Here is a 24,451-nt window from a genome sequence, read left to right as displayed (position 1 = left end):
AGCCGGTGCAAGGCAGCAGCAGTAAACCTCTCAGGCTACTCTCGCACCATATACATGCCCCAAGGACAAATTATTTTTGAACAGCAGCGCAGGAGAACCAATTTTTTGCTGCCGTCTGTGCATGTACACCATGCATTTTCAGAATGGTTTAAAACCATTCTAAGTAACCTAGAGATAGATTTGGACCAAAGAGTGCGTTATGTTACTCGCTGGAGGCAGCACCTCACCACCTGCAGCCCCAGCACAACCCAAACCTGGCGACAAAACCCCACTACCGATGCCTGGCTGAATTTCCAAACGGGGTTTCACTGAAAAAAAAAAGGGAAAAAAAAAAATCCCTCACTCATTCTGTAAGCTGGAAAAAGACACAGATCTTAATAATTCAATCTAAGTGTTTACACAAAGAGCACTGTGGGTACGCTGCCCTCCCCTGTCATTAGCGGAGATGAATGCACCCCCTTGTGCGCGCTGCTCCCGCAATGACATCACGCTCCCGCCTGCCTCGCTTTTCGCCAGGGCACTCTAGGCTAATGTAATCATACGATTACATAATTAACCCAGCTGTCTCATTAAGAAAATCAACTGGAATTCAGGGCATAATTAGTCATACAGCAATTAGCATGCTGATGAGCGACTGATGAAAAGCTGTCTAGATACGGAGTATGCTGGGACCACCCTCGTTTATCGGGGATAGAGGGGGGCGGCAGAGCCCGGCTCAAGCCCCCCGAGAGCCGCGAGGCCGGGCCGGGTCCCCTCGGCCGGCAGAGGCCTGCGCAGCCCCGGCCTGGCGTGGCCTCGGCACCGGGCACCTCGCGGCCCCTCCCGGGCGGGCCCCTCACGGCACCTCCCGGCCCCTCACGGCCCGGCCCGGCCCCGCGGGGAGCGAGCGGCAATGCCCGGCCTGGAGCTCGGAGCCGGGAAGCGCAGCGCTGCCCTCAGAAGGCTCCGGGTTGGGCCGGGGAAACTAACCAAAAAAAAAATTTAAATAAATAAAATAAAAAGGCGCCGTTTCTTTTCACGCTTCTGAGGGAAATGCTCTTCTCGTGCTGCGGTGCGAGGCGCTGCTGGCGGGCTCATCTCAGTTTATTCACAAAAGGGGAAAGGGCACCTAATACTTTGGCCGGTGTCTTAAAATGGAGCTCCTGAGAAGGCGTTTCCAAAACAAAGGGCTTCTCCTAAATCCCCTCCTCCCTTTTCATGACAGGCCCGTAGCGCTGGAAACGCGCGGAAAGCAAGTTATGAAACAGTGCCAGGACTACAGGGGCAATTAATATTTTATATCACAGGGAATGTGTTTCCTAAGGTTGGGGTCTAAAAATAATGCACCGAAGGCACAGCAATTGTTTCGAAAAGACTGTTTGTGTTGCCTACACCATGCTGTAAGCAAACCAAGCTTAGCGATTGCTCACAAGAAACACCCACGCAAAATGATAAGGGAGAGGGAAAAAATAAAAATAATTAAAAATAAATAAATAAAAAAACACACCCTCCTTAGCTTGACTTCGTTACCGTAGACTGTTAACTTTTTGCAAAAAAGTTCAGCTCAGCCATGTCACGGCCAAGTGAATGAAGCTTTTGCCCCCAGCTGAGCCATGCAGCGAGCGGTTCTCTGGGCACACGGTGCCTGCTTCGCAGGCAGCTCCATCAGCTTGTGATGCACTAAGTGCCTCCTTGGGAGGCTGCATATCTGAAAATAACCTGAAAATGTGTTTTAGAAAAAATAATAATTACATTGTAGCTTTTGAATATTCAAACACCTCACAGCATACTTAATTAATTCATTAATTATTCCCCAGAAATTTCAGGGGTAAATTGAAATAGCCTAGAGAGACTGAGACAAAGATTTCATGGAATAAATGATAACTTTCCTCCTGTTCCCCCATGACTCTGGTAGCCCAGGGACAGAAGAGTTATAGCCGTAATTCCGTTTGAAACAAAGCTCATCATCTCTCCAACTCCTCACTTCATAAAAAACATGAAAAGGTTCTCCCTTCCATCAGGAATTAAACACATTTTCTTACTCCCCCATCCCACAGGACTAGGATCTCTCTCTTCCTTTTATTTTTTCCATTTTTCAAAGTGTTCCCCTCACCTTCCTGGCATCGGAGCATTTTGTAAGGGCCGTGCCCGGGAATTCAAAGCACCCGCAAGAGGGTGAGGGACCCTCATCTTCCATACCAGAAAGAAAGCAGAATGCCACATTCTGCTGCCCTCCAAAAGCACTAAAGCAGCAAAGCAATTCTGAAGCGACCCCTCTGAGCAGGGACGGGAAGCCGCAGCATAACGGCGGCTTTGCTCCCCATTAATCACCATAAGCTGTCAGTGGCAGCACCCTGCAATGCTCACAGGGTTAAGTGAAATGATGTGAGATGGGATATGGCCACTTTGACCACAAGCACATGGATGCCTGTGCCGGAATGTGGCTCTTAGACCTTGTAGGGTGTTACGTGAAAACATCCTTTATTTATCTACCAATCGGCTACTTGCTGAAAAGATGCTTTGGCCCTGCACCACATAATGAAATGCATCTCTACCCTAGTATCCAAAAAAGTCAAGCAAGACAATGTTGATGATTGATTCCTTCATGAATTGTGTTGCAGTTCCCTTTACCTTCGAAGGAGTAACCAAAATTAATCCTTAGAGAAGTTTTTAATAGTAAAGTGGGCATGCATAATAGGTGATACAGTATTTTATGGCACTGTAATATGCCAGCTAAAAAAGGACCTAGTGAGTTATAAGAGAAACCCCTGCAACTGAAAATGCTCCCATTTGAACATTAATACTCTAGTAATGGCTGAAGACATTGGAATTTACTGCTTGCACACTGAGCTCAATGTAAAGCAAAGGACAGTTACAGACAATCGTTCATATGCTAAAAGTTTTATTTCTCCTATTTTGAGATTATAAAAAGAAAAGAGAACCCTCCACTGTATTTGAAAGCATTTCTGCCACAATCATCCCTTCTTTCTCCTGAACACTGCTGCATGTAGTTAGCCCGAAACCCTCAGCAGGCTGGGGTTTATTCTAATTCCAGTTCACATTCCTGCAACTGACAAAGGGAAGTGCAATATATCCCATCACACATGCATCAAATACTGCCTCTTCTTCCCTGAATATGCAATGCTGCTCCAGTCACTGGGGTTAGGGTTGCTCTAAGCCCAGTCCCTAAAGCAAGAGTGCTGCAGTTGGCACCTCCAGGTGAACATGCCCAAGGCAGCAGGGCTGTCTGCTCTATACTGCACATTCTTCCTGCATCTACTCACTGCATCCTTCCCTTATCTGCACCTCCCCTCTTCCTTCCGTGCCTCCAGCCTACCAACTAAAATAGGGCTTGACAAGCACACAATAAATTTTTTAAAGTGTGTGCTTTAGGGATATTTCTTCCTTCGAATATTTATTCCAGCTTTTACAAAGGAATTTATCCAATTATTAATTCAACATGAAAAACGGAAGAAAAAATGTGATCAGACAAACCCAATTTGAAGCCACATATTCAGGTAACAAAGCTATTTTTGGTTATTGTGACATCCATTTCAAAACGTAAGGATAAAGTGAATGAGAACTAAAAGACTAGCGTTGGCCAGGACTTTGCGCCTCATCTGAAAGTAACTATGTAACGCTAACAGTATGCCCTACCAGCGTGTACTCAGCCAGCACAGATCCAAAATTGTATTTCATGCTTTATTTCCGAGGCACGGCACAAAATTCAGACCCCGGAGGGAAGGAGGCTGAAGTGATTACGAGCTACTTCCACATTCCTCGGTGCTGGGCTGCCCCAAGGCTGGAGCAGCATCCCAGGCGAGCCAGACCCTTCTGAAAAATGCACAGTAGCGGCGGCTGACCCCACCAGAATGCTGCTCCAGACCTCTGCTCTGCAGCCTGGGCTATAAACCATCCTTCTCACCCCAGCTCAGGCATTTCTTTGTGCAGAACAGTTTGCAGAAAAATCACCGGTGCCTACGTTCCCTGATTTGTTATTGTAGAGACTTCTCTTCCAGCCAGAACTGGGGCATTTTAAATATGTTTACACAAGTCCCTTATTTATTTATTTTTTTTACCTGGTCTGAATGTGGTGGTGAAGCTTCAAAGACTGTGCCTTCAGATGTGATACAGTCACAAGCTAAATCACTACCTGCAGCCCCACGGGTTTGCTGCTTTTTGCTCTTTCAAGTATTAACTACGTTCAATTTTCTGCTTAATTTTATTCGATTTTCAAGTGTGTTTAAAAAGATACCCCACTGCTCTCTTTGAGGGGGTGTATGCACTGCTTCTGTTGTCCGTGAGTAAGTTCATTTTGCTTCCTTTCCTCCTAGGACTACTCACTGTCATACTGATTTGTTTTCCCTCTAATGTTGAGAAAAGGCACTTGTTATGAATATTCATTTCCATTGCAAAGTTAGGGACAGCAGAAATATAAGCCCTTTCATTTTACGCTTCTATCTCCAATTTGATTTACGTATATTTTCTTCAAGAAGGGGGGACAATTTTGGCACCTATTACTGTTTATCAAACATGGAACTGCTTAAAATTTTTCACACCGTACATAACAATAGGAAACATTCCTCAGAAACTTATCTGTGCTGATCAGCCTCAATACACCACAAACTCGGGGTGTAACAACCCAATCATGCTCTCTAGACAGAGTTTTGCAGAACAACTACCAATTAGCCCAATTAAAAGTACTCTGATAATTAACTTTTTCATACCATGTTTTTAGTGCTCTAGTTCAGGATGTGCTGAACATGATCCCTCAGAGCAGCCTCTTTTCCTTCTCACCTCTTTGCACTCAGCCATTGCTCCTGTGCAGGCACCAGGGCAGTGTGTGTGTGCTTGTGCTGCGATTTAAGCACGTCATGCAGCTTTCTGCTCACCTGGGTACGTAACAGTCTGTACAGACTTCCATCGGCTGGCATTAACCTTTATGCCTTCTGCTTAACATTATGTTCTGCAGAACAACCCAAACGAGTCTCGTAATGTACACGAACACAACAACTTCATACACATTTATCACCTCCAGCAGAAGCAAAAGATAACTTTTCTGAAAAAAATCTAAACTTTTTTTTTTTTTTTTTCTTATGTCACTTTTGACACAGAGCACTGATCAAGCGTTAACCACTTTTTAAATGGAAGTCTTTTTGTAGCCCAGGCAGCAATACAAGTCTGGAGAGTGTTGCTAAACTGTAAATAATCACAGGGAAATGGAGCGATGTAAGCACTACATCTCACAGTGCCGATAGCCTGTGCTCCTTGGGAAAGGAATGAAGCTTTCTTTATGGGCAAGAAACAGATTTCTGCCCATAGAAGTAATTCCCTAACACTAATTTTAATTGATTACTTCTTTTAAATGATGTTTGCGTTTCCACAGCTAAATATTCCCTTGGAAAAGCTAGCCCTGTGCAAGGCAGGGCGAATGGGCAGGGCAGAACTGTGACTGCGAGCAGCACCGCTACACGTCCGATGGGTGTGCGGAAAACTCTCACAAGGCGCCCGTCCCTCCTTCCCCTCCCTCTGCAAGGTCCAGCCCCTGGGGCCGGGCACACAATTTATGACGGTAAGAACAAGGGAAAGACAAAATTTCCACTTCAGCCATCTTTCATTGTTACTGCTTTTAATTGTTTTGACAGGGCACACTAAAAGAATTGTGTGTTTCTTCTTTTTACCCTCTCTGTTATTTTATGCTTCCCTTAGATAGGGGCTCCTCTGAACTAAAAAATACATCACGCACATTAAATTGCACGTCTGACCACAACAGAGCTGTGAAGTCTCCAGTAAAAACACAAGCACATCCCCTTTCACACTGTAAGAGTCATTCAGTTCCTTCTTGGTGAGATCCAGGTTAAGCAGAAATACACACACACCGCTTGTGACTCAACCCACAACAGCTGTGCAGTCCCCACCAAACTGAGAGCAACTTTTTGTTAACCTACCCTCATTCTCAAAACGTGTATGCTGACAAGCCTCCACGCAGTTTCTTACTCTGTTGGTGCCGGGCACAGCCGTGCTGAAGGCAGGAAGGCGGCAGAGAGGAAGGAGCCCAGCTTAGGGCTGAGCCTCGGTGGAGGAGCACAGGCTGCAGGCTGGGACCCAAGCCCAGCAGCGATGGCTCGAGTTTCCCGAGTCCAGGGAGCCCCAGGAGGAGGCAAACTGACAGGTACTCCTCCCTGCTAGCAAGTTTTTAGCGGTACTGCAAAGTACGCACCAACACTTGTTAGAGGAAATGAGCGCTGGCACCCAAATTTGGTTTAATCGTTGCCACAGCAAGATAGAAAATTTTCTGTTTCAAGACAGAAGTTGTTTCTTTTTGCCTATGCAGCAGCCATTCGTAAGAGGAGTAATGCTGAAAACCGAGAAAATGAAAGTGTGGCACTGTGCAGTAATTGCACAGTAATAACGAGACAGCGTAAAGTGAAATTCTGTGCAGTTTATGCAGATACCATCATCTGGCGTTCGTGCCGGTCTCTCTTTTAACCTTTACTTGAAAATCACAGCAAATTTTGTGTAACAAAAAAAGATTAAACTTCTCAAGCATTGAACACAGTTCCTTTTTAAGAGAAAAATATTTAATTTTTGATGTTGTTCAAGCTTAATATTTTTCTGTTAAAAAGAGAATTATGTACATACTGCAACTGCTCCTCCACACACAAAATAGGGCTCTGATTTCACTTGAAGTGTTTGCAAGATTAAGACCCTGAAAGCCAAGGGTGATAGCATAATGCACTTATTAAAAAAATTAGAGAGAAAGAAATCTTGTACAGATGGAAGCTTCCTTAAAGCTGTAAAAGCTTCCTTAAAATACAAACCGAACCTCCCTTTACCTCAAAATAAATACATTCACATTATTTTTAAAGGTAAGTTGTGACAACCTTGTTGATTAGTGCAATTCATGTGGCAGCATTCACTTTTCTCTAGCTCTGTGCTGCATACTGAAAATAAGGCAATTAAATGAGAAAATTAATTCCATTAATTAAAAATGTTCAGTCTCCAGCAAGACAGAATGATCGGGGTGAGAATTACAACCGTATAACTGCACATAAACCAAAGTGTTTTCTGTGATACGTACTTTCCTTTCAGAAGGATGTATTTTGCAGAACACACTGATGATAATGCTATTTTAACAGTGACATAAACTGGGGAGAGATCTGAAAAGGTCTATTTTATCTTTTAAAGAGAAAACCACTTGATGTATACAGGAAAATTCACAAAATACCAGCCTTCCCACAAATTCTTCACTGGAGAGCCTGAGTGAAAACTCTGGTCAAGTCAGGAAAGAAAATCATTAAGCTTAGCTGAATCCACAAAGCACCGTAGCCAGAGTTTCAATACAGATCATTTTATACTAAAATTAAAATAGAAGTCCTTTTTAATTATATAAAGTGTGCACATTATTACTGAAGAGAGGAATACATGCTTTCCTCAAGAACCATAAAATTGGCTGCTGGGAATTAGACTTCAGCTGCAATTATTATATGGTCCTATAAAGGATATTGAACGTCTGATAAAATTGCACCCTTGTCATGTAACAGTGATGCTTAATGCTAAATAACCACTCTGCAGCATTCCAGTCATAGCTTTCTCAAAACATCATAGCTCCCTTCTTGCACTGAAAAGAAAACATCGCAGGATTTCAGAGCTAAAAGCGTACCTAAATATTTGAAATACCAAATGGACAGGTCAAAAGATATGTAAGCCACAGAGAGGCAGAACAGCACGTGTGATAAATTAATACCGGTGGCTCCTATAAAGGAAAGCCCACCATGAAGATACACCAAATGTAGAAGACTATATATAATGAAAGGACAAAGCCACCACCGCATGCACTGTGAGTGCATATGGCCAAGCCCTGCCACACCGTGACAAACACCAGCGCGATCCATCCCTAATGGTGATTTTCCTTTCTGTTACGTTCCTTGTTGTAAACTGCGAGTACTGGCTACCCTGCATACAGCTACGGAGACTGGCCGGACTTCTGGAGAATCTGGAATTTGCTTTTAACAGCACTGGCATGCTCTTCGTGTGCCTCTGAGGCCTGCGGCCCTGACGTGGGACTAAGACCTGTAGATATTTCTAATCCCACAGACTCCATTGCACTCACAACCTAGCCAGGCTGAAAGTTTTACATGGAGTCAGAATCTCAAAGAAATATTTCTCTGACACTTAACATAAGGCACACACAGGGGAAGGCTGGACAAGGGAGAGATTGTGACTGTGGACAAAGGGGTGCAAATTTTGCTCTTGCAAATGAAGGAGAAAATTCTCTTACAAAGGCGCCTCTCATGATTTAGATCCTACAGCATGGGACGTATGTCCTGCCTTCCCCACCACGCTTTACTCTTGACTCTGCTATTCAAATCTCAGCACCTGTGATGACACAAGGCTTCAGAAAAAAAGCCTCTGCTTGAGAGCATCCACAGAGACCCATGCAGTTCTGGTTTGACACTACCACTCTCAGAGCACTAGACATCAAACTGACCCGCCTCCCAAGCTATGGCAGGAAACAAACAAGCATCCTGGGTGGGTTTAGATGGAGATGGAAAGGCTACAGCTCCTTTCTGCAGCACTACACGGTGGGTTTGCAGTCTGTGGGTCTGCTGGGGGTGCTTTCATGGAGGAGTTTCCTGCACAAAGCCCATCCTGTGCCCTGCTGCACACCTCGACATAAGCCGTCCGATGCATGGAGCTGCTCCGAGATGTCAGCCACCTCCTGTGGCACAGGCAGATGTGCAAGTGGAGCTATACACCTAAGAATGGTTACAATGAGCAGGAAACAAGTCGATGAAAACTCCAGGCCATGGCCAAATAACTGAAAAATCAACATTGCTGGGGCAACTGTGGTCGAGGACAAGCATTGTAAGCCTCTGCATTGCTTCATGTACACCACACATAGCACAGCAGGTACTGGCCACTGGGCAAAAGGAGGAAAAATACATACATTAGTGCTGACTAGCTTCTGAAAAACACTGACCTTTTAACCACTTAAGCTGTAAACAAAACATTAAAAAATTCATTTTGGTTTGAAGTGTGCATGAAGTACGTTCCTTAAAAGGTAAAGACCAGTGTGTGCTTCGCAATGAGAACTTAAAAGCCCTTAGATGTATTAATTGTACCTCAAAACCTCTTTGAGATAAGTGTATTGAATATAACTCAGAGAGAGATATATATAATGTCCACATTTATGAAAGTACAGAATCATACACAGACTGCCATATGCCAACAGCTCAGCCCAGGCAGGATTTAGACCCGAGGACCTGGACTCATAACTCCCTCTCATCTTTGACAGACAGCAACGTCTCTAACATTGGGGAAAACAAACAAACAAAAAAATCAACTCCCAAAGAATGCAAAAAGAAATGATACGGAAACTTGTGCCGACAAACATAAAGCAAAGTTGAAAATACACACAGGAAAAGCCTTTGCATGAAATTTATGATCACACTTAGGCTGAACAGAATTGAAATTTGGTAATGATTTAATTTTCAGTATCCAAAGTGTTTCTTCTCTTCACAAATGAATAGGAGCAAAGCAACTGGCCTTTGCAAGCAACTATTAAGGCTTTTTTTCTTTTTTTTTTTTTTTTTTCTCCTTCAAAGGATGAGGAATTTTCTCTGTCCTTCAGGGTACAAGCATCGCCTCACCCTGATGAAGTTTCAAGATGTATCTATTTTGTTAGAGTGGACTCTCTAATAAATGAATTACTCAGAATCACACAATACTGTATTAATATTAATCGATTCATACAAACATTAAAATGTAAAGTCAATGAACAGTTTTAAGAAGTCATGAAGCGTGCCTTAGCTATAGTTTCTTCCATTAGAAATAATATTAGAGCATATTGGTTTCAGAATAAAAACATTACTCATATTTAACTTAGCAAAGGTAGAAAAATGCCAAGCAGCATTCACACCAAAATAAATGACGAGATTCTCAGAATACATAAATAATTTGCTTACCTGGAACATCAATTAATCTCTTATAAACATTCAAGAAGGCTGCCTCTGCTTCTTTGCTTCTTTTACCCAATGCGTCAATCTAAAGGGGTGATGAGAAAAGAAGGCTTTAGATCTATTCCAATACAACTCCTGTAGTCAGAGCTATAAAAATAAATGGAAATATTTCATATAAAACTAGTTAATACATAAAGAGGGAACTTGAGTCTCCTGTGTACAGCTCCTATAGAAGCAGCCGTATAAGAGTATTTCTGGTAAGTCTGTACTTAATGTAATTTAAAGTCCTGTTTCAGCACAATAGGAAGCATTGATATTTTTATGAACACTATTGCCTATTATCATTTGTTACTTTAAATATTAAAAAAAAAAAAAAAAAAAAAAAAAAAAGAAAGCCAGGCACTTGGCAGACAGACATTCTTCTCAAAAACTTGTCTTTTACCACTTACCAAGATCTAACACAACAAATGGGAACCGCATGTACTTCGGACATCACGCTCTGCCTTTATTGTAGGAAACATATTTTTCTGTTATTTCCACTAAGCCTGTGAGAAGATGAAAAGCTGTACTTTTGGGTACCCTCTGATACTTAATACTAAATCTCTGAATCTTCTACATGCAAATGCATTTTCTGCTAAAGCTTAAAGCACAGACCGTGAAGGCTGTGCTGCCTTGCACTGCTGAGCTGGAGACAGGCTGCTCTGACTAGTTTCTGTTCTTGTTTTGTATTAATACATACAGTACTAATCTGAGAAGCTGCCTGCCCAGGTGAGGGAAAATACTGCCTCCCACAAGCTATTATTTTCTCTAAATCTGTATTTTCCTCTAAAAATTTCATTTTAAAAGGAAAGGCAGCTTTATAGCTCTGAGAATAATTCCACAGCAACTTTTTTTTTTTTTTTTTTGGCAAGAGTGTTTTCCTAACGTACTGGAAAACAGAGGATTTACGATTACTAAATATTGACAAAAAACACACAAACCCACCCAGGACTCAGCCCATTGAATTACTACGCCAAAGCAGAAAGGGACAGAAAGGGAAGCAGGAAAGCCTGGCAGAGCTCTCCAGCAGTTTACTGAAATCAGGAAACTAAAAGCATGCAGATTATCGTTCCCATGTTTTAATAAAAAGCAAGGAAGGATCTGAAGAACTACAGATACAAAGGCCTGATACCAATTCTTCTGTGTATTTGAAAAGCAGTTAATATTATGAAACCATTTAAAGGTGCGTACGTCAACATGTACTAAAAAAGGAAGGTCCTGTCTGAAAAACGTCCTTGAATTCTTTAACCACTTTATTGATTCGGTAGATAAGGCAGGAACAATGGGGAGAGTTTACTGTATCTGCATTTCAGGAAAGTATCTGATATTTTATTATACAGGAGGGAGGGCTGCAGGGAGGGAAAGCAGGCTGAAGCCCGACCTGCCGCGCTGGCTCGCGGGGAGCTCTGGCGCAGGAAGCACAGGGTGCCAGGGCAAGGAAACGGCGCGGGGAGGAGGAGAGATAAGCACAGGGCGCTGCTGGGTCAGCCCGGTGCCGCGGCTGTTTGCCTGCTGCTAGAGTGCTTTGGGAAGGGAAGGATCCGGGGGGAGAACCCTGCAACATGGCTGATGGAAATCATGGAGGAGATGGGTGCGAAGAAGTGCGCAGGAGCAGCACGCAGCACCTGCACGTGGCTTAAGTTCAGTCTTGTGGCTCTACGTGGCCTGTGGAGACCGGCGTGGAGGGGATCAAGGCCAGAAAGCTGAAGTACGAGGCCAATTGTAAAATTACACAGAAGCACAACACACAATGTGTAAACTGAGGAAAGGCTTGAGGAGAGGGGTCAAGGAGAAAAGTAAGGACAGCAAAGGCATCTGCACAGCGTTTGGCAGCCCCAACGAAATCTGGAGAGAGATGGTGAGAGGTGGTGAAGGGACAAGTTACTTCAGCATGAGCCAAGGCTGTAGTAGGAGAAGCAAACCAAATTCCTTCTTCACTTACAGCCCCCAAAGGCTGGATTAATTTAAGCAATTTAACTGAGGTGTACCATGACTGAACCATGACCTATTCTTATAAATTTAAAAATAAAGTACTGGGGAGATGACAAGCAAGCAGCATAGGCCAAAATGATGTGGATCTGGAGAGCAGACCCCAGGTCCCAGGACACACTTTTTCAGGCTCTTTGTCAGAATGCACCAAGAAAGCACCGGGAAGGCACCGGGATCTCAGCCGCCGTGTGATGCGACGTGCTGGACAGCGAGGGATTGATGGTTGTGAATAACGCGTTTATTAATCGGAATTCAAGCAATCACAGATGGACCGATGCTCATTAGGGAACGAGAACATAAGTAACTCGGAACATTTTCACACAAAGAGTATTTGAAATTAGAATGTGGAACAAACTGCCAGAGCCGGAGAAGCACCGGGTAGTGCAAACCATGCTCGAGAGTATCAGCCACCGCGAGCGAGCGGGCGAGAAAGGAGGGGGCAGCCATCAGAAAGGCTTCTGCAGTTGAGATATTTCATGGGTACATGAAGACAGACTTTGAAGGCCAAAGCACACCATATGTTAGACTTCTGGACTTCAGCGTTCCCACGTACAATTTTCTCTCGCTGCTGCTCAGCACAGTACAGCCAAATTTAAATTACTATTATTAAAGACGATTAGCATCACAGAACTCATTCTTTACTGTATTTTGAAAAATTCATTTGCCCCTTCTAGGAAAAACAAGGCTTTTAAAATAAACGCATTTCTATTTCTGTGAAATAACTGAATGGATTTGTTTTCCTATTACAGCTTCTTACATTTTAATAAAGGGCATTAGTACTTATGTTCTCTCTAAATATTATAAAAACTATGGTTTATTCACCACTCGCCAGTTATATAGTGATTGACGTATAAAACAGAATTGAAACACCATATTCCAAGGACATCAGAGATGCTCTGATGGCAGCAGTTTGTAAATCATCGGAACTTTCACATCTTTTTTTTTTTTCCTCCCAAAATTCAGAGCCTGAACTCCAAACAATCCTACCAAGCAGAAAGATTTTTTTTTTATGTTTAAGTAGTTAAAAAAAAATCAATCAAGCTGCCTGGGTTAAAATTCTATTAAAAATGAGCTCTGCAGCTATTCTGTATCTTAAAACATAGTTTTAACCAAAGCACTATGATGACTTTAACTAGAATAAAAAAGAATTAAGTATGCCAGTTTCCAGCTGTGTAAGGGGAAATATGGGATGAGAAGGTCATCAAAATAGCAAGATATAAATAAAGTCCAGAGACAAAGGAAACAGAGCGCTGAAATGACACGGAAATAAGCATTTGGGATTTCACTGAAAATTTTTCAAATCAAAGTAAAATTGGTTCAGGAGCCAACAAGGATCAGCTGCAATCAGATCACACTAAAACAGTCAGTGAATATATTATAAAACTCTTGCTGAACATTTTTATTTGACTCTAAAAACTTGAGGGACCCAGAAAGAAGTCAACTTATAATCACACTAGGGTAGTCTTGACACGAGCTTAGCTCCACATCTTAATTTATCTAAACCAGGCCCCATTATGTCTTCTCATACCAGAAAGAAACAACAGTGACCTCTGTATTCCCCACCACCCCCATAAACATATGTTCACTTTTAAGTTTTGGCATACTATTTGTCTTGATAATACCATTGGAGCTACACTGAGATAACAGAAATGAGACACGAGGAATCCTCCCTCCTTCGCACACCCTTCATCTTCACAATCTCACCAGAGCAGCAAGACGCTCGTTTGAGAGCCGCCCTCCCTTCATCCACCTTATTTTTCCAGGTCAAGTGCTTTCATGAGTTGTTGCCCTAAGTACCGAGTTGTTCCCCGAGGCTGAAAGACACCTTCCCCTCCAAAACCATCTCTCTCCAGCTTGTCTGCCAAGAGCTCCTTGCTCTGCTCCCATTTTCCACGGGCAGAACAGCAGCAGGCTGCCCAGCACTGCTGCCATGCTGCTTTGATAGCACAGACAGACAATTTCAGGGGGGCTTGGTCAGTCTCTTATCAGCTACACCTGGCTAAAATCTAATAATCATCAATGCAATCAGCAGTTTTGTCTCCACATTTAGGTAAGCACCATAAATCTGGCCGCGTATGTCAGGGAAGATGCCGAATGCAGTTTCATATGAACATTAACTCCCTCTGTTTTAGCTCCGTACAGACAAATTCAAAAAGATGAAAGCAAAACCCGTGGCTTTATTTTGGAATCTGTCACGCTTCGTGCGCCAAGAAATTTCAACGTTAATTAAAGTCTGATGCCTACTGCACCACAGATCACCTGGGCTCAGCAGGCAGATCCGCAGAAGCTGCACGGTTCCTGCTCCGCCACCGCAGCCAGGCAGGCTGAGCGGCTGTGTTCAGAGTGAAAGCGAAGCAGGGAGGTCAAACTCTTTGCTAGGAAGCTGGAGCTGCCAGGTGCCAACGTGTTCTGCATTGACACTTCAATTCTCCCAACTCACGGGTACCAGGACGTTAACACGTTTGCAGACACTGCGACCAGCACATGGCCACGATGAGTTCCTTCTACTTGGCTCATTCTGCATTGCTGGGGTTTTGTTTTCCTTTTGGTTTTATACAACTCAACATTGCCAACAACTGCTCAGTGAAGGATCACCTGGTTTTGGTGTTGGTACGGCATTACCTAAGAACTAGTGATTTCCTTGAAGCACGATTAACTTGTACACACATATCACGAGTCTCAAACACAAGCATTCACACATAGATTTTGTAGTCCTGACTCTTCTGTTTATCAGCTTTGCTCTTCAGTTGCAATCCTCACTCTCACTAATGACCTCAACAAGAAGGATGCTAACCTGTACTGTCCTGCACCCAATCTGGAACCAACTTACCAAGAAAAAATAAACATTTTAAACAGGAATTTATATTGCCGTTCCAATTTTAAACTAAATAGATGCCTTAATGAGAGACATGCAGCCCCCTCTGCGCACAGAGCTCCCCTACACATCTTTCCTTGTATTGTTTTGCATTGCCAAGCTTTTTCATTTGTCTTCAATTTCTTTGAGCTACCTAAGTGCCATTAAGAATTGTAAGAAACATATTAAACAAAGGGAAAAGCATGATAACAACTCATTAACGTAACATTATTTTAAGCCATATTCTTGAATAGCTGCCTTGGAATCAAGTGGTGGATATAGCAAGCATTATTAGCGCTACACAATGACATAATTCTTTCTTTTAAGCCATTACAATAGAGCTTAGCTGCTCTCTCACATAAAACAGTACATCAGCTGCTAAGGTAGTGCACCATAACAGCTCTACAACACACTGTGTGTATTAGGGAGCACGCGGTGTATATCTGCAGTTGGCTTATTTCCCTTTCTTCGTACCAACAGGTATCTACACAGAAAACTAGTAAAAATAGAGCCCAGTTAGAGTTTTTGCAGCTGACAGAAGAAAAATTAAAAATACGATTTTTTTTCTTCTCTGCTACAATTAAAAGATTTTTGAAGCAAAATTAAAAAGAAATGATTCCTGTGCAGCTGCTTAAAGCATATGGTATGTGTTTTAGCTGTGCTATAAATTCTTTAAGGAAAGTAGGACCTTACAGTGGCTACAATTCCAATCTGTTTAACCAAGCTGTGGGTGCCGTGCACAGCTACGCTACCTGGGAAGAGTAAGGGACAAGCACGGCACCTCGCCAGCTGGTTGGTTTAACCTCAAGTTAACAAGAGAGCTTCAAGAGGGACTGAAATCCTTCAACTTTTCAATTCTACTTCCCTCTACTGAGAAACAGCTGCAACCTTGAACCCTGCAAACCTTTTCTTCCTTTTGTGCCCAGATAAATCCTGATTTTCCCAGACAAACAACGCTGCCATCCCCTGAGGAAAGCTCAGCTCCCTCATTCTAACAGGACAGCTTCTTGCTGCTATTCCAGTCTTTGATCTTCCTTCCCAGTAAAACAGCCCAGCCCAACATGTGCCTCAAGACATTGACAGCAGAATGACAGCTTTGTTTAAATAGCTTTTACTATTTGCCACCCTGCCTTCAGATCATTGCAGTGGTGGGTCTGCTACGATTGCTGAACCTCTCCTGGATCCTTCTGTAACCTGCATGTCTTCCTCCACACTTCTCCGGGCGTTTCTGAGCAGCGTTTCTCAGTTTATGCTCTCACTCTGCTCCTCATCCATCTCTCGGGCAAGCACCAAATGGAGCAGCCCGGCTCCCTCCTCCTGCCTCGGGCCACCAGCTCTCGCTCCTCTTGCATCAGATCCAGCGATCACAGTCTTGTAGCATGATTCAGCTCACTGACTCGATGAAAAACTAAGCAACGAAGGAGAGAAAGAATTTATTTTCCACCGTGTCGGCGAGCTGAACTGACTCATCCTGTGCATTTGCTAGACTCAGCACAAGCAGGAGGTGGGCACCCCAGGCTGGGGCGAGGACACTTGCCTGCGGCAACCCCGTGCTGCCATGGGCTGGTACAGCACGGAGCCACAGTGTCGAAACGTGGGTGGCAAAAGGAGGGTCAAAGTGCTGGAAAAAAAAGCCAAACATGTCAGGAAGCAAGGAGGAAAAAAAAACACTTTGCAGGTGAATGTGACAGAAGCTCAATTCTTCGAAGGCGAGGCAATAAAGCAGCTGTAATTACCAGCTGTGTGCTGCACTCCCCAGGGACACCCAGCACCTCCAGTGCTGGCAGTCGGCAGCTCCATGGGATGTGTCCTCCGAGGACAGTGGCTGTGTCCAGGGCCCTGGGGGTGCTGAGCTGCTGCTGAGGGCACCAGAGCTGTGCTCTTGTCTGGGTCTCAGCTGGGGAGCAATGGGAGGGGAAGGGGTGCCAGCACCACACAACCTCCAGCCAGGGACGCTGGCTTCCTTACAGCCCGCACACCTTAAAAAGAACACCCTTCTAGCAAAGGGATCAAAATTATTTGCTGCATGCTGCTAACCCGGGAGACGTAAGAACTTGCTGTGTTTGATCCTCACTGTTGTGCACAAGCACGGGGTGGGATGGAGGACATCTGCTCCTGAGGAGCACACGGGCAAGCCTGGCACACAACGCAGCAGAAGGGGGACAGGGCAGGAAGGAGAGAAAGCGGTGACAGCCCGTGCCATCCCCCTTCACCTCCAGCCTCCCGGCAGGAAAGCGAGTGGCTGCTTTCATCTGCCCATCAGCCTCTCCTCCTTCCTCTACCATAAGCAGTGGTCTGGACCCCACAATCGCTTTTCTCCCTTGAAATGACCCAAGCTTTTCTTCATGTATTTTAAAAAATAGGGCAGAGGAATCCTTGCAGCCACGAGCTCATTAACTGCCTTTGTGCAAATCTACCTGTGCATAAATACCAAAATGCAATCTTTTGCTCATATTTTATACTGAGCTGCCCTCTTACAAATCACTGCTGCTTTATTACAGCAAGGCAAAAACAGACACTGGCCTGTATTAAGCCTTGTAATAATTCTGCAATAAATACATAAATTCTGTATTTGGAGAAGCAGGGACTGGATTATGATGACACTCAGCAGAATACCGCGCCCTGCACAGCGCTCCCATCCTCATTCCTTCCAGCACACTTCAAACTCTCTCTTTTTTTTTCTTTTTTTTTTCTTTTTTTTTTTTTTTAAGGATGAGAAGATACTTCTGACACTGCGAACTGAAACAGTGCTGCCTATCTGAATTTTGCATAAATAGTTTCCCACCACTGTTAGCATTTCACCCAAATGCGTGGCAGCGGCATAGCGGGCCTTAATATAGACAGCCCACCAGCTGCCAACAGGAATTTCAGCACGTTGTCACTTACATAAAAATAAGAGGATTTGGGTTGATCCCCCCCCAGGTTACCCCTGTAGTGATGGCTGTTTCTGTACGACTTGTCTGCACACCAGACGGGATGGAGATGAACCTGCAAGAGCCTCCGAAAGGTGCCTGGTGCTGGTATGTGTTTGGCTGGCATACCTTAGCTTTGGAACTTCATCTGTTATCCCAATAGCTGAATTTCTGCAGTTTGAGAATTGCTGCAGTTCTGCCCCTTGGTCTGGAGTTAAAATGTCTCTTCCCTCAGGGAGATTTCTGACCCTTGCAGCAGCAGGCACCCTCCACGCTCACCAGGGAGAGCGCGTCTGCCTTGGAGATGCTCAACTAAGTATATTTAAATCACCTTCCTGTTGTTTAAACTGCAATCAAGCCAAATATATATAAATAAATAAGCATTTGCACACATGTGTAAACAGAGATGAAATGCTGCCGAGCTGCTGATACCCCAAAAAAGCACACAGGGCACACCTGTGCCCTCCCCAACAACACTGACACGAAGGCACAGTCCCCGTGCTCCCCTTATACAAAGGAAATTACCCACCACCCCCGCCCTGCAGAGTGGATGCTGAAAGACAACAATTACCCACCAAAAAGACCAGATTTACTCCATTTTGTTACATGGAGTGGTTTAATGGGACTTTCATTGAAGAGTGGTGAGGCTCCGGGCCGGGCTCGGCTCGATGCGAGCTCTGAATTTTGATGTATGCTGTTGACTTCCACAACACAGAGCAATTTGTAATAGCTTTGCCACGCTGTTGTTTTCAAAGCTCCTGCTACATCACAAGCATTTATTTCTGACCACAAAATTACATTTATTCAACAGAAAGCAGCTCAGGGTCTTTAAGAGGTTAACTTCTGGAGTGCTTGGCTGCTCTCCAGCCTCTGTACTCGAATCAGCGCTAACGCAACAGCACACAACAGCACCCAGGCTAGCCGTGATTAATAGAGTGCTGAATACGCTGCTTTCCACATACACACACTTTTCATTCCCTTGCTTCCATAGATCATGGACTTATCCTCAAAATATCTGACTGAAATTGAATTTGGCTTCTCTCTCAACCGTTCATTTCCTATGTTATGCAAGGTTATATCCTTTTCTGCATGAGCAGAACCAAACCAGCTGCAGCTTTTGAGAAGAAAATGTGTTTTCAATTATGAAGCTGGCCTGAATATTGAACCACAGTTCTACTGCTACTCTAATTGAGCCATCATGGAGTGAACCTACAGGAAAGAAATTGTATTAATTAGGTTTGTAAATTTAACATAAGGAAATTAAAAGGGGGAGAGGGGGGCATCAGGGTATCAGCTCAGGAATAACTCCTTCCAAAATGCAGAAGGAAAGCGTGTCCAAAGTTCTTCAGGCACACACACGCATTATTAAAGCCCTCCTTCAAAGGCATGATTAGTAGTTCCAGCACACCAAACAGATTTTCAGCTTCTGTTGCCTGCATATGGAAAATTATTAAATTACTCTGCTGACCAAATTAATAGTTTAAAGAGCAATTCAGCTAAGTGGGGAGCCAGAGTGGTCTCATCAGAACGGGAGCACTCTTAAAAGTACTTGCTTTGTGAGAAGAAAATGAGAAATGGATTTCACAGAAACGAAGCCTAGCGTGTTGTTTCGGAGTTATGTGCCTTAAAGGGTTCTCCAAATGAGGGATTACTGCATTACTGTTGGACAGTACTGCTATGCCACATGAAAAGAATGCTAATGACCTCAGGAAATCCTTTCCCAGCCTTAAAATATCTATTTGATGACTTCACAAATACGGATTCAGACATTAGATTTCCATACCACAGCTTCAGCCTTGTGAATTAACATAGCCCAAGACCATAAAGTTTTATTTTTAAGATTTCTCATACAAATGCCCAACGGCTCACGTAAACGTGATAACGCACAATGACCCAGTGGGTTTGAGCACAGCTTACTGAGGTGGTTGCTTGCCAACTTGGAAACGATAGATAATGATTTTATGATTGAATGATAAAGCTCTTAAGCCCTTCTGATTCTGTCCTGCATTTAGCCCAGCATACTGTGAGCAAACCATTAATAAGATGCATCCTCGGGTTAATGATAAGCAAACAAAAATGAGATTCAAGACAGAAATGTTAGGAATTTTACACCTCAAGTTAGTGAGTTCTAACCGTCTTGCTCCCAAATAAGCTATTTATACCCTCTATGCCTTAAACCTTGCAGGAAAGTTAGAAAAGCTACCCACAGAAATCAAAAGGACAATGTTATCAGCTTTCTATCAGACACAACAGTCTAGTCATTAAAAAAAAAAAAAGCATTCAATTTCCATTAAAATCCTAAACAAGGACAAAGTACTATATTGAAATTATCAATGACGAATTAGTAGGGTTTCACATTGCACTAGGAATGCAATTTTAAATTTGTAGCACATTAAAATTCATTTCATAATGCTTTAACTGTCATCATAAAAAATCCACACTTACTTAAAGCACCAACATCTGTACCCCCCAAAAAACTTATTTCCAACAACTAATGGAAACTGCAGATTTGATAAGTCGAACAGTTTCATTTGCAATTTCTTTTGATTGAGATAAATATCCCCAGAATATGGAATGTTACGGTTTTTGTTTGTTTTGTTTTTTACCTGTGAACATACTATACAAAGGGAGTACACAGAGTGGGGCATGAGGTATCAATATCTGTGTTCAAGCTGAGAAGAAAATTTGGCTGAAGTGATCAGTGTATTTATTTTAAAAAGTGAACTAGCCACAGGTTTACAAGCAGATGTCCCATAAAGCATGCATGGGAGGATATTTAAATATGCAAGCTTAAGTTAACCTCTCTCCAAGTCACGTCGGGCTTGCTGAGGGTACAGTTCAAGGACAGTTTAAGTCAACCTACACTGGCACAGCCGCACTCCTCCTGCCCTTGGCTTTGCTCTTCTTGCCTCTCCCCTGGCCAGCAGGAGCCTCAGCGAGCTGGGTCAGTGACCAACCTGGCAGAAAACTAAGCCAGCCAAAAAGAGGGGAAAAAAAAGAAAACTTTGTGCTCTCCACGGGATCATATGAGTAGAAGTGTGAAGGGAAGGCAGGAGGTGGGGAGGCAGCTCAGAGGTAGGCAGGAAGACAGCGACAGCCGTGTAAAGCTGCCTAAATACCTCTGTTTGTTAGGGAACTGCGTCTTCTGATCATCCGGCCTTCCCTAGTGCCCTGAGCCCATGGAAGGAGTCATCCCATGGGGGATCTGCAAAGGCCTGCTTCCCTTCTGGGGCAGCACGATAACTTAATATTGCTCTGACATGCCAAAACACCTACTTAGTTCTGTCAGTAGGGAGCAAGAAAAGGGTGCAACAGCAGTATGGGGTGCAGGTAGAAGCAAGGGGCAAAAATGCAGTGGAGACCACATGGTTGATGGAGAAGCTGCATCATGCAAGCACATATTTTCCTAGCTTCTGTACAAGAAAAAGATGAGGAGAAGGTGGTGCCCTGAAGTTTGATAGAACACCCACAATGCCTGCAGGGCTGTGAACCAGAGCACTCCAAGAGTATTCTTTACCTGCTGCTCCAGGACACTTCCTCTCCAGCAGAAGGCATCTATTCTCACTACTTTTCCTTTCACCTCTCTTTATTTTAAATACTTATGGTTTTGTTGTTGTCATTGTTTTTTTTGTATACTTCACTGGGGCTGCAACTTGTGAAGCATCTGTAGCAGAAGCAGAGAATCTCTTACCAGCAGATCACTCCCTGTTTCAACTTCTTCCTCCCTGCAGATGTCCTAGAGCACTTGTGCTGTGACACCAAGACCTGCCCCAGCTACATGGCTTGCAGAGCCATCTCGGGAGAGTAGGACAAGGCAACTCCAGTGGGTTTGGATGGAGAAAAGCCTCTATACACTGAAGGCAATTTGTTCTTGACCTACCTGGAGCATTCATCTCATGATCTTTCAGAAAGCCAGTCTTAACAATGAACAGAAGCCACATCTATACACTGAACAATAAATTATAACTCAACAGAACAGGCTAATATTCTCAGTATTCTGATTCTTAGTATTATTGATACCCTTAGCATTTTGATTCTGATATGGGAATGGCAGGGGAGGTTCAGAATAGACATTAGGAAACATTTCTTTGCTGTGAGGGTGCTCAGACACTGGAGTAGGCGTCCCAGAGAGGTGGTTGATGCCCCATGCCTGTCCGTTCAAAAGACATTTGGACAATGCCTCGATAATATGCTTTAACTTTTGATTAGTGCTGAGGAGGTCAGGCAGTTGGACTCGATGAACTTTGAAGGTCCCTTCCAACTGAACTACTCTGTTCTATCCTATTTGTCTCCAAAACAAGGTACAGTAATTAAATCTATAATGAAATACCACAACTGACAGTTAGCTGTTCTGCATTTATGTGCTCAATCACAATTAATTCAGTTCTTTTAGGTTTCTAAAACCCTGTCTAGACTACAGAAACTGGAATCACTGCCTAAGGAGATTCAGCAGCACAATCTTGTGACATATTCGTGCTTCGCTTAAGAGGGAATTTCTACCAACAAATTTTACCCTTGTAATTTATAAGATTGAATTTATACCAACATAAACTTCACTTTTACATTGGTGAAGCAGATCTGCACAAGAGGAGTGTGCGTGAACCACACCAAGGTGATAGTGAACTGTCTCCAATGGGCAAGATCTGATGGGATAATATGCCTTCACTAAGCAGAATTTTGATTTATGTTTCTTGCTTGATCTTCAGACATTCCCTTCATTATAGAACAGCACTGAAAGCGTACATACACTTCAGTCAGTGCTTTGCAAACTTGAAACTAAAGTGGAAAGGTTTTAAGAGCACTGCAATTCACTTGGAACAATTTTAAAGTGTAAATTTCTAATGGCAAATGGACTCACACAAGTCATTCTTTGTTCTCACAAATTGCTATTAGATATATCAAGGACAAAGTTCTCCTGTTTATTTATTTATTTCTAGCAGTACGTGGGAAATTGGATAGTAAACTAAAAAATACCACGCTGCTTTTAAGATGAAAAATTATTGTCTATTTGAGATACGTATTTAGGAGGAAGTACAAGTAATCAGAAAGGCAACCCTCATTACAGATAATAGGAGTTGTGCACTTAACTCCCTGGGCAGACTTCTGAAAACATGCTCCTGAATTTCCCTGTACTCTGATGGGAACTGTAACAGTACAAGACCAGCTCATAACTTACTGTAGACTGAGAAATTAAGAAGTTTTGCTGCTGGATCACAGCTGACCTTACAAGTAGGGCTCTGCAATGTAAAAGTGTAAGCTAAAACCTAAACCTACCCCCCCATGCCCCACGGAACTGATCTTTATAAAGAGAAAAATAATTTGCAAATTTCATCCGTGGCTTTTTCCTAGAGGCAATACAACAGCTCCCAGTTGGCCCTCGCTCATGTGATGTGAGTACCTCAGTGCTGTCCACAATCCTGCCATTGGCCCAGCTGCCATTTCCTACAGAAATTCCTCAAAACAACAACAGTTGGCTTTTAAACTTGTGATCACTCTAATCACGTGTTTCTTGGTGGAGCAGTGTGAAGACAAACCAAAGAAAGAGCCAGCCCCAGAGCTGTGAACACTTTCTGTTGCTTTTCCAACAAACACCTGCTAACTTAAGGTTTTCCAACAAGTCCTCTAGAATACAGTCTTTTACAGATTAAGGGTTTACAGTACAACTATTTTAATATCTTCCTGTTTTTGTATACACACATTACATTGCATTCATTAAGCATTCGAACTGCCGAGTCACTGAGGCATACCGAGTTAGTGTGTGCCACCTGAGTCACAGCAACAGCAAGTTTACACTCAGGTATGCTAAATGCAAAGTGATTTGACTAGCTGAGCTTGTCCAGCACAAACACAGCGTATCACAAATATATCCAGCACATAGCTGAATGCAGAAAGGCCGAACCCCTGCAATGCTCCCTGCTCACAGGTTCCATCTCCACCCAGCCATGCTGGGAGACTGTGGGCACGCTGCTCACGTGAAGCAAGATCAAAAGCATCAAGAGAAGCTGAAGCTCTTACCTCTCCTTGGAAACTCTTCAGTAATGGAGCTACCTGTTTGCGAAGGTCCTAGAAGACAGAAGCAAAATATTTCATTAGAAAGTGTGAAAGGCTGTGTCATCGTCAAGTTCTTCCCAACCCTGTTTTCAGATCCGAGTATAAGACTCGGCTGAATCTTATGGGAGCTCTGATTTAAGTAAATGTAAATCCAGAATTCCTTTTGAACAAGTCTGAATTTCCAGTTTGACATACACCTGTATCTGTTGCAAATAGTATTAATTAACAAAACTGAAAACTGTAGTGATGGTAGGTAAGCACGAAACGCCTTCAGCTCCTAATTCAGCTGAAACACTAATACGATTAGAAGTAAATGCCTCTATCTTCCCAAACAGCAGCTACACCTCTGAACTTATGCTGAAGACATTTCCACAAATGGAAGCCAGGCATAAAGGAGGATGACTCTGGACCATCAGTCCAGCTAAGAGTTTTGTCATTTTGTATAAAGACTATTTTATTTATTATTTTCTGATGAGTGCTATGACTTCAGTCACTGAGGAACTGGAGATAGCCATACTGAAGATGGGAGCATTATTTGTTGGTTTCTTTCTAACTCAAAATTTCTTTTTCCAGAATTACAGCACACTTCACTACTGAATTCATTAAAATACTGTCCACTCAACCACCCTAATAGTTCATAGTGTAGTTTGACTTACCAACCGAGG

General features: G+C 43.3%; 1 protein-coding gene across 8 annotated transcripts in view; it reads right to left on the bottom strand.

The window, feature by feature from the left end:
- Positions 1-24,451, bottom strand: part of CUX1 (cut like homeobox 1) — a 268,491-nt gene that overhangs the window by 138,227 nt on the left and 105,813 nt on the right. For all 8 annotated transcript variants that reach the window (XM_082776240.1, XM_082776233.1, XM_082776234.1 and 5 more), the window contains exons 3-4: positions 23,751-23,798; positions 9,948-10,026 (exon numbers count right to left, since the gene is read on the bottom strand). In XM_082776240.1, coding sequence (XP_082632366.1) covers positions 9,948-10,026; positions 23,751-23,798 — 127 coding nt within the window. The remainder of the gene's footprint in view (positions 1-9,947; positions 10,027-23,750; positions 23,799-24,451) is intronic.

This window comes from Aythya marila (genome assembly GCF_965140915.1).
Source record: "Aythya marila genome assembly, chromosome: 20".
NCBI lineage: Eukaryota > Metazoa > Chordata > Aves > Anseriformes > Anatidae > Aythya > Aythya marila.
Note: the sequence above shows the minus strand (reverse complement) of the source record. Positions and strands in the feature narration are given on the sequence as shown.